The 18,306-nt window shown below is 41.3% G+C and overlaps 1 protein-coding gene across 9 annotated transcripts in view; it reads right to left on the minus strand.

The window, feature by feature from the left end:
- EPHA5 (EPH receptor A5) overlaps positions 1-18,306 on the minus strand; it is a 204,402-nt gene that overhangs the window by 51,216 nt on the left and 134,880 nt on the right. For all 9 annotated transcript variants that reach the window (XM_052774023.1, XM_052773983.1, XM_052774016.1 and 6 more), the window contains 2 exons: positions 3,577-3,701; positions 580-739 (listed from right to left, as the gene is read on the minus strand). In XM_052774023.1, coding sequence (XP_052629983.1) covers positions 580-739; positions 3,577-3,701 — 285 coding nt within the window. The remainder of the gene's footprint in view (positions 1-579; positions 740-3,576; positions 3,702-18,306) is intronic.

An 18,306-nucleotide genomic window follows, 5' to 3' on the forward strand; every position in this document is an offset into this window, starting at 1 on the left:
CCTGTGCCTGCAGTGCATATTTTTCCCATTTCTGATCACAAGTCAAATTCCGTTCCTCGAGGCTGTGGCATTGGCAGCCAACAGAAACCATCTTTCAACTTGACAGGAACTTACACCAAAAGATGCTAATGCTGGTTCAATTCTTCCCCTTGCAGAGAGGCACCATTTCAGGTTTTTTTCCCCAGAGGCAGATATTTGAGAGAGCTCACCATCCTCTGCAGACAGCCATTAAGAGGTACAGAGGAGCAGGTATCATCCCCTCTGTCCCTCCTGAGAGGAGGGCCCTTGTCCTCTCTTGCATCAGCTCTCATAAATACAGGATTTTTCCAAGCAGGGAACGCTATGAATTTCTGGAGCCTGAAGACGTCCTGACTTCAATTCCCACCTCACCATGTGAGTTGAGGAAGCAAGGACAGATGTGTTAGCCTGTCTAGTGCACGGTCATGATGTGCCTGGTGTTTCCAAAGTCAAGAGATGAGGCCAGGACAAGGAAGAGCTCTCTGCAAAGGTATCGATCCCCTGACTCGTTACTGGTAACCGTTCCAGAGACATGGGCTGACAGTAATTAAAAGGACTTACACACTGGGCTGGTTTCAAACTCAAATCTTCGGCTGAAGCCACCGTAGCCGGCAGCTGTCCGGGCTCGGATCTGGAAGACATACGCCGAGCCTGGTTTCAAGCCATCTGCTGTAATCGTCGTCTCTTTGGATTTGATGATGGTGTAGCTTGTCTCCTGGTCCTTTTCCCAACCCCCCAGCAAAAAACACAAAGTTGAAACACACAAACAGTGGCTCTTGGAGAAGACAGACTCTTAACAACCCCCACAGCAATGTTACAAAGGATGACTGAAATATGCATTTTTGAGGATCTCTTCCTCAAAACCCCCCTCTGAAGGCCACTTCTGCAGTACAAAATGTGAGATCTGATTTTCTCTTTCATAATCAATGACTCTAGGAGGTATGAAACAGAGCAGAGGGACTTTCTACCCATAAAGGACAATACAGGGACCAAACCAGCATCTGCAGTAGGAGTAGCTTTCCATTGCTCAGGATGTACACAGCCCAGGGCAACGGAAAGGTTCATCCTACAAAGACCAATCCCAAGGCACGGGGAAGAGGAAAAAAGTCCCATCGCCTTAGAAAGGGATTTAAATTTATACCAAAACAACTGCCCAGTAATGTAATTAGGCCTAAAAGAACATAATATATTATACGTTGTACAACTTTATGCTGGCATTTCTAGAACCATGAATTAGACCTTGGGAAGGGGATAATAAACCAAAACTCCAGGAAAATACCTAATTTTGCATTGTTCTTCTGAAGCAACAAACTTGAAGAAAAATTGCTGAAATAAATCTTCATTTACATCAGTTTCTAATGCAAAAGAGTTTCAGTTCTTTGATTAAAATTTCGCTCAAATGCTTGGTAATTACTCTTAGAATTATTTACTGTAACATATAATCTAGACAAGAGCTCATAAATTAAGGTCTACAAACTTGGAAACTGCTTTTTATTCACCATATCCTCTCAGATCCAAATTATTATGAGGTAAACAGGAATTCTTAGTAATTCCCTACCAAGAGTTCTGCATAGCTCTTAGGATCTGCACCGATTTTTCATTTTTCTTTTTAATTTAATGGGCAACTTTCCATAGACAGTAATATGCCTGGATAAGGCCCTGGGAATCTCCAAATGTGGAACTAGAGATTTTCTCTATAGTTACACAAGACTGTTTTGGAGAAATGTGTATGTGTGTATATATATACGTGCAACTTTTTTTTTTCTTATTAAGGAGCGATTTCTCTTAAAGGAATGCGAACTGACAAAACTCAATTTTCCAAAATATTTCAAATAGATCATTCTCATCCCTTGGATATGAATGCTGCAAATTGACTCTTATAAAGGGCTGAAAACTGAGAGAATAAAAATGACAGTAGCAACAAACAAGAAGGATTAAGGACGACATCCCAAATCTAACTCAATGACTGGTTAAAAAGCAATAAGTGAATATTAGGTCACATCTTTGCTTGTATGTCAGCCCCATTAGGTTTTCAATACACTGTTGCCTTCTGCAAACATATAAACACTTGAGCTTTCCTACAGAAAACACTAAGCTTCACGATCAGCCTGAAAGAAATAAATCAAGACAGCATAAACTCGGACTGGCTGTAGCTACCTCCCCGTGAAGGACTTGCACTTCAAGAACTATCTACTGAAGCTATTTCAGACTAGTTCTGGACCACAAATACAACATTTTAAGCCCTCCCCACACCCTCAATTTGTTTGAATAATAAATAATAATAATAAAACAAATACATGGATTTTTTTGCTTTAATTATTTGTTCATTATCAAGATTTCTAGAGGCTAATCTTTCCAGGCCACTCCACGGTAAGGATTCAATGCGCCACAACAGTTGTTCAAACAAGCTAGTAACAGAATCAGTAATGGATTATTTCCAGCAATAGCATATCCTGATTCTTGCTTTGTGCTTTAATCTTTTTTAAAACCTCAGCCCTATTTAAGCCACTCGCACATCTTGTGCCCTTGCCCAAGCTCCCTCTTCTGCAAAACTAATGTTGATTTTATCCTGATGCAGAAGATTTCTGAAATTCTTTCCCCTGTTTGCACGGGTTGCTTGAGCAGGTCCCTCCCGTGGTCAGAGAAAGAAGAGAGGAGGAGAAGGACCCAGTCCTAGTCCATGTTGAGTGGTTTCACCTGGGTCATAGACAGAACTAATGGAAGATCTTCCTTAAAATAGAAATATAGAAATTCAACCCCCCCGAAAAGTGAATTGTGACTCAATTTTATTATTTTCATGTAGAAAGCCTGGCTGTTTCAGAAGAAAAAAGAACACCTTACAATCCCAGCTAAGGCAAGAAACTGCTATTCAGTCAACTCTTGCAAACCTGATTTTTGGAAATCTAAGATTTCCAAAGATCTGAGGCTGCATTTCTCAAAAGATGCTATTTAGACAAAGTGCATTTGTTACCATTTTCATTTAAACTGCATTATTTTTGCAGGAACAGAACAAGTCACCAGTTGAAATGAAGACTAGGAGAGGCAAGTTTTGTAGGAAGAGAGAGTGTTTTCCATTAGACTGAGAGCAAGAGCTGGAAAACCCAGGCAAGCTTTTAAGCCAGGATGTCCTTCTCCACATCAGAGCAGACACAGTCTCTCCGCAAAATCCTTCTCCTCTCCTTACACCGTGGATGCAAAAACCAAGTGAGAAATTGAAATACCAAAGGCAAGGGATAGCCTAACGTTTCCAGGAGGAGATAGACGCTTGATCCCGAACCCCTCCTATTTTTCACAAATGAGCAAGCTCTATCTTAATGTGATAAGGCCAGAGAGGAATCTGACACACAGATTTAATGTATTTGTTCAAGAGAAGTGGCGCACTAATGGAAAACAACACCCTCATTTCAAGTCTTCCTAATCATTTACTGCAAAATCAATCTGACATTGATTTATGCATAAAATCACTCCATTCCCTTCCATGACTCAAATAATTATAACTAAAAGAAGAGGACAGTAAAGAGAAGGTACTTGGGATGCTCAGCAATCAGTCCGTCACACCTTTTCAAAATATTTGATTTCGTATTCCAGGATGATGCCGTTGGGTCGATCTGGCTCCTGCCAGGAAAGGGAGATGCTATTTTTAGTTATCTTCCCTTTTTTCACACTACTGACTGGAGAAGGTGCTGCAAGACAGGAGAAAAACAGAACAGACAAAACCCATGGTTAGTAAGATGTTCTGCCCCTGCCAAAGTCAAACTCACCAGCATATCCTCAAACGCTAGGTGATCCTTAGCTACTGCAGATCAGCAGGGTCTGTTTTCACCTTGGTGGTATTTGCCCATTTTTAACAACTGGACTCGCACAGATTTTCAGCAGCCGAGGATCTGACCAGCATCACCCACCCAAGCAAAGTAACAACATGAACTACCATCAGCAGCTTATACATCCACCTTGTCTTTTCAAGCACTTTTCAAACACATCAACCCCACACCTTGCCTTTTCAAATGTGTTGGGGGCTACATTATCAGTATTACATGTTGATTACATATTGATTGCTTTCAGCTGCTTTGAAGTTATGTATTTTTCAGAAGACCTTAGATTATGTGGGCTCCTTAACTATTTATTTTTTGTCTTGTACAATAGGTAAAGCCTAGGCATCTTCCAGCCCCCTCCTTCCAGATGCAAGGAACAGGGTAGCAAGGCCATTACAACCTTTATAATTCAATTGCTCTCCATAAACATCGCTAGTGTGTTACAACTCACGTAGCGATGCTAACTCCTTGCAAATGGCAACTGTAAAGATTTTAATGGCAACCACAGTTCAGAAGTTTGTGGCATGCTTGGGGAAGCTGCAGCATGAAAGCAGCTATACTAGCTCTGCTTATTATTTTAAGATGCTACCCTGAAAGGTTATCTGCCCTTCACAGCACACATGTGCGCATCAGAAACAGGCTTGATCCTTTGTTTTCAGTCCGATATCTGCAGAGACTTTTCAAGTCATGGCTGTTGCCACCCCTGCCAGCTCCCTAGCAAAAGTTGCTATGGACAATGCAACCCTATCACCCCAGGTATTTCATGCCAGAGATTAGGTAACAACACTGAGTGAAAAGATAGGATGAAATTCATAGTCTCTAATTTGCAAGGCCAAAAGCAGCTTCTCCAGAGGAAAAACCAGCCCATGCCTGGCTGAGGGCCTTCGACTCACCCTCTGGACATGCCAGCTCTCGGCAAGGATTACAGGGGAGCTGGGGAGATCCATGGCAAAGACTTTTGCAGCTATCTGGGGAACTGAGTGCAAAGAGTAGTAGCAAATGACCACATTTTATCTTCCAAAATGTATTTGGAACTACAAAAAAGAAGACTTCTCCTATATGCAGGACTAGCTAATCATCATCACACTAAAAAAATCCAACCCATTAAGTAAAATAAAGACAACAAACAAATTAATTTTGCCAGGTCTGATCTTCAGCCAAAAAGAGTAAGGGAAGAGCTCCAGACAATTATCCCTAGACTGAAGGTTAGCAGCAAGCCTTCTCTTTTAAGGCAAGCTCCTGCATCTCAGTCTCTTTTTGGCCCCAGTTTTTCTCACTCCTGTTTATTGATCTCTCCCCAACTTGGCTCTTGGAGGATCCTGAAAGGTGTTGACCATTTCCATATTGTTTTCTGCTGGAGAGCTGGCATCAAGCTGCACAGACAACACTCACTTTTTAGCTGTGCATCCACCACTGTGCTCACAAATGGTCTACTCAGCAAGTAAAAACCACCTTGATTTGAATGATGATTATGTTATTTATGTAGACACTGCACAGTGATCACCAACAACTTTTCATCTGCAAAAGTCACTTTACCCTAAGCTGATGTCCTCCACAATTTTCTGGGCTATGTGAAGGCAAATAACAACCTAGACTCAAACTTCTAACCTGGTATAGGACTTCCCATTAATTAATCCAGGTGCCTAAATACATGTTGTGCATGCATGTTCACAGCAAGCTGAGTTGTGCATGTGAGATACATGGTCCGTGCACATGTGTATGGTCAAATATGTTAGCCCAGAGAAGACACAGTGAGCAGTGAACTCCCTTAAAATAGGATAAACTTCCCTTCTAATGCAAAGGGAGCTACATGGTTTTCAGAGGCATCAGAAAACAAGTCTCACTGTGGGGTGGTGGTGCCAAACAAGAGGCGATTCTACAACCCTAGTTAAATAGACAGTACTGATCACTTCTCACCATGAGCCACTCAGATGCTATATATAGGGGATGGAAACACCAAAGTACTCAGAAAAAGGGACCTGTGCCCCTCTGGGACTGTTCTCCAATGCCCCCAAATCCCCACAATGCCTATCCCAGGCTTGCAGAACTGGCAGCAGAGGTATGGCAGGATGGAGCATTAAACCTTTTAAAACTCCAATTAGCAAAAGCAAACTTGAGAAGTGCAGTGAAGGGAGACCTCAGCCCTCCTTGGTATCAAATGCCTCTCAGGAAGACAAAAACCATGCAATTCTCAGTGTCGAGATCGCCTGACCAAATAATGGACTTTTCATCCACTTATTGAGGTTTCCTGAAGTGTTTACAGGACCGAGGCTCACAAGTGCTTTAAAAACAAAAGAACAATGCAAGCGCTCCTGAACTCTGCTGCAAAATCTTTCCCTGGGAGGTTCAGGGGAGTTTAGCTCTCCTTCACGTGCATCAGCATAGTACAACACAAAATGCACCACCAGCCATCCAAAAGTGCCTGTCAATCTCCCTACTCCCCTAAAACAGAGCACCCTCTTTAAAAAGCAGTGTGTAAAAAGCTTGGCTACTCAACAGCTTCATGGACTTAAATCTCTTCCCATGCAAGTCTCTAACACGTTCAATCGTGGCTCTGCAGAATGCTCTGCTCTACCGGGAAAAGGAGGTAAGATAAGAAAATGAGTAACCCAACTCTCAAAGTAAATTAGAAAAGGAGTAACTGTATCCTTTTTGAATCTCCTTCAAAAGAAGCGTTAAAGTGTAACCATGAGATAAAGGCCAATTAAGTAAATTCAATAAATCCCAGCAGTGCTGGGATGATATGGCAACTACTCTGCATCCTCAATGCACAGAGATTACGATGCTCTGAACTGAAGGAAGGAAGGTATAAGTATTTTAGAGTTTTCTTTGTCAAAGAAAATGTAATCCAATCCAGGCAAGCGGACAAAGTCTGCAATCATTCCATCTTAAAAGCCTGCAACTGGATACTGTGCTATATGATCTCAGGAAAATAAAAGGATTACTTGAGACTTGCTTTTCAAAGGTCACTGCTTCTGCAAGGGCAGCATCCTCTTAATAGAAAGAAGCCAAGCCATGGAGCACTTCCATTTGGAGTACAACATGTAAAAAAATGAATTCACATCAAGACTCAAGATACATAAAGCTGTAATCTCCCATGTTTCTTATGTAAGCAGGTAGAAGTCTTGTTCAAATCCCTGCCTTGACACTACAAAGGGTGGATGTACATCGTGATTGTTCACATGTTGCTTTACAAGTAATCTGCACATATGCATTAATTTCTCAGCAAGACACTCAAAATCAAAGAGGGATATTACAACATTTACATTTATGTTTGCCATTTCTTGAAAACAGCCATGCGTGTGATGAAAGCAAACAGAAGATATAACAAGGTGTGAAATTGCTAATGTACATTTTTGCTTTCCTGAGACCAAAATTAATGAGGAAGCTAATAAAAGCACAGAAAACTGATTCTATCTTTTTTTTGTTGTTGTTCTAACATTTCTTAAGAAGAATAAGGGGACATACCAAATACAGAAATTAAAGTTTCTGCAGAAGATGCATCATTAGTCACATCTGAATAACTACAGGAGATGTTTTCATGAGGAACAGACCTCTTAGGACATTCTTCCTCTGCACCTTTGATAATGACATTAGCACTGAATTAGCCATCTAGGCACCAAACCCAGTATTTACAACATACTGTGCTGTGTCCCACTAACATCTAACATACAATGATGCTCAGTTGAATAAAACATTAATTATATTTTAAGAGAAACTAATGTTATCAGGTGAATGACCACTGCACCAAGATAAAACAAATAATCCAGTTTCTACATCTCACGGTCTATCTAATGCTCTCTCCAGCCCAATTACTTTTGCCTTGGTATTTTTCACTCTGGCAGAAACAACAGCTAATGGTTCCCCATCTCACCCTCAGCCTGACAGCCAGTGAAGTTTTCCACTTCTGATAAAAAAAAAACCCAACAAACTAGCTCCCTTCACCCTCAGTGCAAAAGCCAAGCCACCAGCCCAGGACCTTCAATCCAGCTTTAACTTCTGCCAGGAGAGATCCTCACTTGGAGCAACCCAGAGTAGCCCAGGAAGAGATGCTGGTTTACATAGGCAAGGGGGCTGGCACTTCTCCTTTCTTTGTCTTTCCAGGTATCTGGGCTTCCGTTCCCTTTCCAAAGACAACTAAGGCATCAAAGAGGAAGATCCTGCTGCTACCATCTCTGTCCTGGCTGCTGTTATGGACATCTATGACATATATGTCTATAGATATAGACATCACTTTTATACAGACACCTGTGTTATGGATTTTCATGTCTTTTTCATGTGTTTGCAATTTCTTTTACTGTGATTACATTCCTATGTGTGCAAACGTTTGGGATCTCACACTTCAGACCTCACAATACACCTTGGGGTTCCTCCTTCCATATGATGCCAGACTTTTGCAGTCTGAATTTATGCCAGAAGATTTAAAAGTCAAATTAATGCTTGTGATTAAATCAATACCTTCATCTGTCATCATATAACCAAATAGTTATGCTACCATTAATGCAGTTATAAAGCCAGGTTTAATTGAAGAAAATGAAACCTGTATCAGAAGAGTAACCACAAGACAAGTAATTCTGGTTCCACTACAAAAGCCTGGTATACTGCAATTTTTCACTCAGTTTCTAATTAATGACATTATTGAATTTTTTTTCTCAGGCCTTTGTTGACTTCAGAGTTTAGAGCAAGACCTGCATTATTCACCAAGTCACGCTAAAGGTATGTGACATTGCAGATGGCTTCAAGCGGTAGATTCATTTTAAACAAGATACATACATTAGTTAAAACAGAAACACTGTTTTGAGAAGAAAAAAAAAAGACTTTGCTGTATTATCTCTTTGCATTTCTGTATAGAAACAATACATTTTTAGAAAAGCTCAACACCCAATGGCTCCCCTAAGGGTACTTTTACTGCAGATACTATTCCTGGGTCAGAACTTAGCATTTAAGGCATAATTTGACTTTTGTGTTGCAATTTTTAATATCCCAAAGTGTACCCCAGTTTGCCGGATAATGGGTTTCAAAACTCTTTGTCCCTTGCCTGGCTAGTTAGGCGAACAGTTTGGACCTCAATCTGCAAGTGCTTGTAAGTGCTTCTGAAAACTGAGTCCAGAGAATGAAAGGTCATTGGACTACGTAGCATTAAGTGCCGTTTCAATTTTATCTGAGAACTTATATTGGATTTCAATGATGCACAGGCCCTAAATAGTGCAAGGGGGTAAATTTTAGCCCCAGGATTAAGTTCAAAGACCTTGCCAAATATTTGCCCAATCCTAAAACATGTTTCATATGTGGAGATAATCTTCTTTCGAATGATTTTTCAAGGTATCTCTTGAGCAGACGGGGACTTCACCCTGGGCCTTTTCACATATCAAATATCAAAACAAGAACACAGTCTTCAAATTTCCTTGGCAACAAATATATAGTGTTTCTTCACATCTTCTACCTCCCAAGATGAACACCTGAGGTAAATGCCAGGTCTTAGACCAATTTACAGTCTCTGTTACCTACCTCCATTTTGAATGCCTCTGAAACCTGAGATGCCTTGATGTGTGCCTTGAAACGAAAGAGGTCACAAAAGAGAGAGGAACACAATTCAAGCACTCAGTGGCCCCAAAAGAAGGCAAGACCCCGTTTTTGTAACATGAGTCCATGGCTAACCCAAGCAACCAGATTTATCTCATATGAAAAGGGGTGATCTTTCAGGTGGTTCCTACCTCAGTCCCCAAAAGATTATAAACGCAGCTCCTTGAGCTTGACAGCAGGACGTGACTTGAAGCCCAAGCTGGTCACAGAGCCAAGGTGCTCCCAGACCTTGCTGCCTCCCAGCTGGACAGAGGTTTGGGTTTGTGCAAGGTGAAACCCAAATTGCTGCCTAATTCTCTTGGAGAGCCTGTTCTTTCTTTGACAAAGCTTTGCTCAGATAATTTCTCTCTAGAATTCTAATCCTTGGACGTAAGATACCAGAAAAGTACCTTTGCTAAAGGCAAAGAGAGCAGGATGGATGCTGTGGTTTTCTGGACACTACTAACCCGATGCTTTTAATTACCAGCAGCCCCCCTACAGAGAAGTGCTCATGGTTGGAAGATACAAAATGGAAAAAAACACTTAAATTCATACTCACATTAGAGAGATAACAAAAGTAATCTGCATGTAATTTGCATTAGCACAGGGATAACGGTTAATATCTTCTGATCTGTGTAATAACTCAGGAGATAGGCCTGGTTGAGACTGGGACTGCAATGTACCAGTGTGGTCTAAGGCTTCAAGATTTACTGTGCCCCAACAGCCCGTTTTTGCTGTAATTCCACTGCACTAGCACAACTTGGGGGAAGGAGGAGTGCATGCATGCTAAATTCACCTTTTTTCTAAGCATCTTCTGGAGGAGGTTGCAAGGAGAGAAACAGCAAAGAGAAAAAACAAGGGAAACCAAGTATCTTCTGTTTCACAGCGACTAGCTAACATCAACTGATCCACCCATAAGGACCTATTGCTTCTTGCCGCATATCTTTTGATGAACACTCTATGATATTTAGCTGCTACTGTAAAACGGTATTAAAAGAACAAATAGTAAGAGAGCAGTATTACTGCATGTACAAAAGCACTACTCAAATCCTCATTACATTAACTTGTATTATAAAAACGTATCTATAAAATATACTTTGTTAATAAGACCGATTACTGATTATTAATGCATAAGTTATGAAAACAATAAAATGCATCGCTTTAAAGCATTTGTATGCAGACTTTTCCTCTTAATCAAAATACAGTGTTAATTGTAAAAAAGCAGGTCTCAACACATACTCCTCAAAGGACAGCGGATGCAGCTAACACAAGCTTTGCCATTCACAAAATATTTTGCCTTAGAAAAATACTGCTAAGACTCACTGAAGCGCCTACCTTTGTGGAGGCAACCCAGGCAGGCGTAGCAATGTCTCACCTCTGGCACTCCTTTCTGTATGCCCTGTTGCTGACTGCACAAATATTTCCAAAAATCACTGCTTTTGCCACAAAAAAAAGCAAATAACTTCTAAAAAATTTAGCATAACAAAGCTACGCCATGGCACAGCTATCATATGTTGCAGTTGTGACAGGATTACTAGCAGAGTCTAAAGACATCACAGAATCTGGGCACTAAACTATAGAGCCTTTGGGCAAGACTACTTCATCATTCCTCATGTGCACACCGCCCCATATACAATAGAGCCCAAATATTTAATGGAATCTATCATATATCACCGCCATCTCCAAATGCCGCATAATCTCGGGCAAGACTTTTATAAGCACATGATTTCAAAAAATAAATTGGATTCTTGCCATTTGCCTTCTGTTTACGGAGTTGTACAGGCATGCTTTTGGCTCCTGGCAATCATAGACGCGAGACACATACTTTTAAAGACTGGAAGCTGCCTGCAGGTTCCCACAATTTGCAGGCACAGGGCTTTAGGAAAACATGACCAGATATCGCAAGAGAAAATTGCAGGTGATGGGAAACCTCCCTGCCCCTGGCAATCTTAAAAGTTGTAAATGAGAATAATGGCACTAGTGGTGGTTTATCTCCAGACAGCGTGAGCTAACTAGCATGGTCGCCATTGGAAATGCCTATTGTTGGGATGTAGAGAAATGAGAAATGTCCTGGCACTTCAGTTGTCGAGAATCCTCTGTACTCTGTTATTTTCATTTCTTTTGTGATTTCTGAGAAGACTTATCATAGACAACTGTACAATATTGAGCACACTCATCTCAAGGGAGGGGAAGTATTACTTCCAGCTTGTTCACTCAACAAACACATTCAATGCCTTATCAGGAACATAGGTATATGAGAATTTTAAGGACTGTCTATATAATAAAGGCTACAAAGAGCACCATGCTCTGTAATGTCAATTGACGTAATTTTTTGCCCTTGAAACCTGAACGCTTGCAAACACTCACCTGTATTTTGCAGGGACTCCACAGCCAGAGTCACAGACACTGTGGTGCAAAATCCCCTTCATAAAGCTACAGACTGTTTAAAAAAAAAAAAAAATTAAAAAAATTGGCCTGGCAAGACTGGCCATGGCCATAATTCACTATTTGGGAAACTTCTTTCCAATTGCCAGGCCTAGCATACATTCATTTGTGCTTATGGCAGCATCAGCCCTGAGTCCTGCACAGACAGTTCCTGTTGGGCTGTAATTTATCCTGATCCCAGGAAGGGAGAGGGAGACATTAGGGCATCACGGTTTGCCTGGGCTCAGGGAAGAGGGCTCTCTCTGCTGTCCCTAGCAGGTGCTTGCACCTGAGGCCAAGGCATACCTGAGATGAAGGGCTGCTGGAGCAGGGAAGAGAGGCATGAAGGAATATCTTGCTAGAGGGTGCAGATCCACAGGGAATTGCAATACGTGTTTTTGTTTTTTCTAGGGCCTCTGGAAATCAAGATACTAAGTTTTTCTCAAAGCTGGGGAACAGTTTGTGGTTAAGACCAGAGCCAGATTCCTTCACGCCACAGAAGAGCTGTAATTTCCCTATATTCCATTAGTGGTTTAGTTGTGAAGCCTAAGAATAAATACTATTGACTCACAAGACTCTTATTATAAATTCATTGCTAGCAAGGTGATAAGGACTCCAGCTCTGATCCATCAAAGTGCTCTGGGAAGATGCTTAACTTTAAGCGCTACCACTGCTGTCAGCACTTTGCTGGATCATAGCCACAGGGCTCAGCATTTTGCAGTAGAATCCTCATTATTGAGTGCATTTATCAGGTTAGCTTCCTGCACACTTACCAGTGCTTCTCCTATCATTAGTAACCTAATATCTTATCTGCATTTAAGCAAAAGCTTCCTTTTAAAAACCACATGCCATTAAAAACAAAACAAAACCATAGTTACTGAATAAAATGCATAAAATGTGCGTGTTCCTGCTCCCTACCATAACCCACCTTCTTAATTCCTATATTGGCTCCTTTCTTCATACAAGACATGCTGCATCCTTCTTCCAGCTGCTGTCAAACTCTAAACCCGGTAAATTCACAGACCATTTTTAAACTGCGTGGGAAATTTCCTTCTCTGCCAAGCCTGCCACTCTGTATGATACACCAATCAGTCTTGCTGATGAATTCTAATATTAAAGCCAAATTACTAAACACTCCAGTAAAATCAGAGGTGGCCAAATAAACTCCTTATGTTTCCACCTGAAGAATAGCTACTGAAGAGGTGCAGCAGGTCAGAGGGAAGAATGAAAAAGTCCTTAACTCCCGTGATAGCTAGTTTTGGATTTCCTGTGGTACTTGGTCCCTCCTACCACCACTGCTCTTCTCTCATGTCTCTTTCATAAATGGGATAAAAGCACAAGCCCACCACCTTTGACAGGACCCTGAGCTGGCCAGAGCTTTGCAGAACCATGGTCCAGGCCTTTTCTATAGGCAAGTTCCCCAATGAAGACCAGAAGGCTTGAAATAAAATTCTTAAAAAAAAAAAAAGAAAAGAAAATCAAACAGGTTATATTAGAACAAAAACCTAGAACAGTAAAACCTCAAAGTGACTAAAGCTGAAATGGAAAGGTTTATATACCTGTGGTTATATATATATACACACCTGTGATCCATAAACCCACTCCCACCCTGTCCTTGGTTTCAGACTGACAGTGGCTTTTATGTATCAGGGCAAATGCTGCCCAGGCTATTACTGTTTTTAAGGGAAATGGCAGACAAATAGAAACAAAAATCTAACAGATCTCATCCTTGCTGCCAACCCAGACATCCTGTCCAGTTTTTTGAAACTTAGGTGTGACCATAGGTACCATTTGCCCTAAAATCTCAGGTTCCAAGCATTGAAGTGAAGCTAACTAGAAAATTTGGCACAGATCAAAGTGCACTACAGGTGCTTGGGAAAACCTTCAGCTTCCTAAGGGGTAACCTTTGCAGTGTGAAACATGGGAGCACACAATGCCCCTCTGGAAGGAAGGAAGAAGAGCTGCAGCTTCAACCCAGGGTGTCCCCGGAGGCAGAGAAGAGATTTATCGGGTCCTCGGGGAGAAGGGGAAAGCACTCGAGGGAGCTGGTGGCTCCCTTCTGTGCCCCATTTTGAATGTCAGGAAAAACACAGTGCATTTTGAAGGAATCCAAGAAGGAATCGGAGAACAAGCACAAGTTGAGAAAGCTATGAATAGAGACTGAAAGAAGCAGAGCTGTTCAGTCCTGGGGAAAAAGAGACTGAAAGAGAACATGAGTCTCCAAATAAGTAAAAGGCTGCTGTCTCTGGAGCAAGACAAGCACAGAATTAAATTCAGGAACAGCTTTCTAAGGAGAAAAATAATGAAGCACCAGGAAAAATCACCCAGTGAACCTGTGGCATCTGTGTCTTTGGAGGTTTTAAGGGAGGTTAGATGAGCACATCATGAGATCCTTCCAGACACACGGCTCTACAAAGGCAGCTGGGCATCATAAGGTGAGTGATAAAAAAAAAAAAAAAAAAAAAAGATCTTGAAAGGCAGAGATCTGGGAGACATACATTTCATGCCATTTACCAGCCTGCACGTTTGTGCCAGGAGATGTTAAGGAAAAATCTAAACTGTTGAAAGCAGCTAGTCGCACAAAAGGATGGCACTGGGATAAAAGCAGCAGACCAGAGGAAATAATACTTAGCTTTCCAGCTCTGCCAGAGACTCGTAGCATGACCATGGGCAAGTCACTTCATCTTCCCCTGCTGTTATCTGTGCAATGAAGATAATGATAATTCCTTTATCTATTTTGACTTGAGGGGCAGGAACTAACTATTCAGATGCTGCCAGCACAATCTTTCCTTTGGCCTGCAGGCACTGCTGTAAGGCAAATAAAGAAAAGAAGGAATACCTGCAAGCATTACTGCTGGCAGCTGGCTTCTTCTATTTAAATCACAAGGAACTTGACGACACCACACTGAGCTCTAACATGGAACAAAAACCCTACGTGAGTGACAAAAAGGAAAATTATGGGGAAATTTGTGGTAAAGGCTTATTTTCATAATTTAATAACTCTCTCCAACTTCTGTTTCCAAGCAGAAGCACTAGTTGTGTGCTTAAAAATGAGTGCTGTGTAAAATTGCTTTGCTGAGGTGGAACTGCAGAGATCACAACCGAGCAACACAAGGCCCGGGATGAACATCAGTGTTTTGAATGGGATAAATGAAGCTGCATATGAAAGCATGGGTCTTGACTCTCCCACCCTGCAGAGGCATTACCTTCCTGCAGGAAGCAAATATAGACTCTCTTCTGACAAAATATGGCAGGCTTTTTCAGCCCAGCTAGTTTCTGAAGGCGTTGAAAATGATTTAGAGTCAAACTCAAGGATACTCCAGAACACTTCTGACATGAAAACCCAATTTACAGACTGTACAGGGACTCTCTAGTCCAATTTTTCCCCTCTACTGCTGACAGGGTATGTCTTAACCACTTGCCTACTCAGCTGGGTCACCACGGGCTCTGGAGGTCGGGGCAATGCTATGGGAACAGGAAAACAACCTGAGCATCTGAGGGTGGGATTGCCATCCAGAAGCTAAATGGTCCCAACAGAGATTTCAGATGTTTTAAATTGTAGCTGCACACGTGATGCATAAATGGACACATCTTTAGCTTCTTCTCAGCATCAGAACTGTGGTCAAACAGGTTTCTGTCTGCAATACACTGCTTAACGCAATCTATACTGGTTGGTGGCTGGTCCTCCTGCGATAGTATTTTTCACTGCTTTGTGGGTATGACTGATCAAAAATTAGGTGAGATATACGCACACAGGATAGAAGAGTGGGAATTTTCTGCCTTTTTGGCTTGCATTTCCGACAGTGCTGCTCTCTGAAGAGCCAGGGGAAAAAAATGTGCCACAAATCCACATTTCAGATCCATACACCTCCTGGCTCCGAAACAAAACCAGTGGCTTCACTATTCATAGATATGGCTAGGAAGAGGCTTATAGGAATCAAGCAACTTACTGCTTTAGAGTAAGCATTTGTGAAGCTGCACTCTCAAATATATCTTGAGGTTTTGGTGACATTGTCTCATCCAGCATTCCCAAGACCTCATTATAGAAAGATGGAGGCGAGACAAGTCTCACTGCACCCAGATTCCTCTTTTGGTTCACAACCACTATAATAGGGCTACAGATCTGTTTTTGGCAAGTTCTTTTTATACTGATCACTCACCTCCTCTCAGCTTTGTAACTGCTAGAAGAGAAAAGGGGATTTCAACATGATCAGTCACCAGGGGTTCCTCCTTCAGAGGAGTTTCTTGGTTCTCTTCTCCAACTTGGACCAGGGGATGTCTTGGATAGACCTAAGCAAGTGCACTACTGCTTCCAACTCTCACCTGCATCTTTATTCAGTGTGTGGACTAGACCACCAAAAAGTTTAGTGAGGAAATAAAATACATATATGCATGTCTCCATACACGCAATACCTAAAACACTTCCCTGTTTAGTATTATCCTGCACATTTATGACTTGCCCTTGACCAACCTTCATGCTGCGAGTGCTCACCTCATCCAGTAGCTGGCTGAAATTGCGTCCTGAAGATGGCTAAAAGTAGTCCAAACAAGGCAGGTGACAGGATGGGCTTACTGCACAAATAATAGCTGCTCACAGGCATTTGCTTGCATCCTTCACAGGTCTGTGACAATGTTAGTTCCCACTTGCTCTTGGAAAAAAGCAGTTTACAGCACCACTGAGGGCTACCCACCCAGTACAGCTGGGAGTTCATTAAGGTTTTCCTTCACAGAACAACTTGAGTCATCCACAGGGCTGTCATCTCAAGATCAGACCTGTACAATAGTTTGTCTGCGTGGGGCCAGGGCTCAAGCTAGTTTGACTGAAGAGCCAGAAATGGAACCCTATGGGTTTCTCCACTATTCTATTCCCCAGGACATTGCCTATCAGGATGACTTTTCTTTCCTTAAATGTGCCCTGCACAAATGTGAGATGATAACAATAAGTGGCATTAAAAATGTGAATGATGAATGCTATGCATCAAGCAGGATGATTAAATAACTATGTGTAGATTCTGGGGTATATTAGCTTCTCCGCCTTCTGACATGATAATTAATCATCCCTAATCTATGGCAGAAACAAATCAGAGACTACCTCCTCTCAAACAATTCAGCTTCTATTCTCCTTCGTTTATTCCCCCCCTTCTATACAAGGGGAAAGCCCATTAACTAGCCCTAACCATTTTTAATTCAGTGGTATTGAAAATGGGATCCTAGCAATGCACATAATTGATCCCGTTTTTACAGGACTGCTTTCCAAGGAGCAGCAAAGGTGAAGCGTTCGCATTATCAAGGTCACTGCAGTGAATGCAAGAATAACACAGACTTAGGTTTGCATCAGGATTTAATTACAGTGAAGTATTCAATGTTGCTAGACTGCCCCCAAAAAAATGAGAAGTAGTCTAAGAGAACTACACACAGTTAAGTGGGCTTAACAAAAAGAGCAGCATTCAAAACAGTTTAGCTAAAACTCTGTACAAATACACTGGACTCAACCAGGACATGTTTTATGCTCATTTAACTTGAATTTGCAAATTTATAGGCAGCAGGTAAACCAAGATAATCAATTTTAAATCAATATCCCTAGATTTTAAGGCCAGAAGAGATAATTTAGCCCTCCCACAAAACACCACTGAGTTTTCATCTTCCTTTAAATCAATAATGATTCACCCCTGGGAGCAGATTACCAAACTTCACCATGCAGTGACTTGCTGGAGTACTGCCCATCTTGCCCTGTGTCCTTAATTACAAAACCACATTTGTATCTAACAGTGATGTCTGCTTGGGTAAAGGAAGGGCACAATTTGAAAAAAGGAGCAAACCTGGTTAAAAAAAAGAACATTTTAAGAGATAACTGAACTTTGTTCTATAAATTAGTACTGAAGTCAAAAAGTATTAAAAAAAAAATTCAATACAACAGTTACTTGCTGAGAACCTGAAAAACAAAACAGAAAATGACATTTTTAAATATATACACATATGCACACTTTCATGAGTCACCCAGAAAAAAATCAAAAAAAGCCTTAAGTAAGGATGTATGCTTCAAGTGTGCTTTTTAAAGTTGAATGTCCCTTGAAGACTGTCAGTGAATTTCCAAGCAATTAGGCAACATTTATCAGTCTATAAAAATTATAAAAACAGTCTGATTTTAAAAAGCCTGAAGATACTGAACTATCGCATCTGATCAGTGTGAACTGTCCACATGCATTTTTATACTATATAGCACTACAGTGTACAAAATTCAGCTCCATGGATTACCCTCCCATGGGCCTTTTTCTACCAGTGATGAATGCATCTGAGAAAAGTGGAAATACATTTTTCTCAGTGTTATCATCCATTCAAAATGTTACATAGCTAAGAAAAAAGAAAGAAAAAATCCCATCCAGTCGTACAGCTGCCAAGCAACTGCCTGCAGAGACATATATTACTTCATGTGGTACACAATCACTTTATTTATTGTACTCCAACCAAAATTACTCAAGCCATTAATGCC

This window comes from Harpia harpyja, chromosome 2, assembly GCF_026419915.1.
Source record: "Harpia harpyja isolate bHarHar1 chromosome 2, bHarHar1 primary haplotype, whole genome shotgun sequence".
NCBI lineage: Eukaryota > Metazoa > Chordata > Aves > Accipitriformes > Accipitridae > Harpia > Harpia harpyja.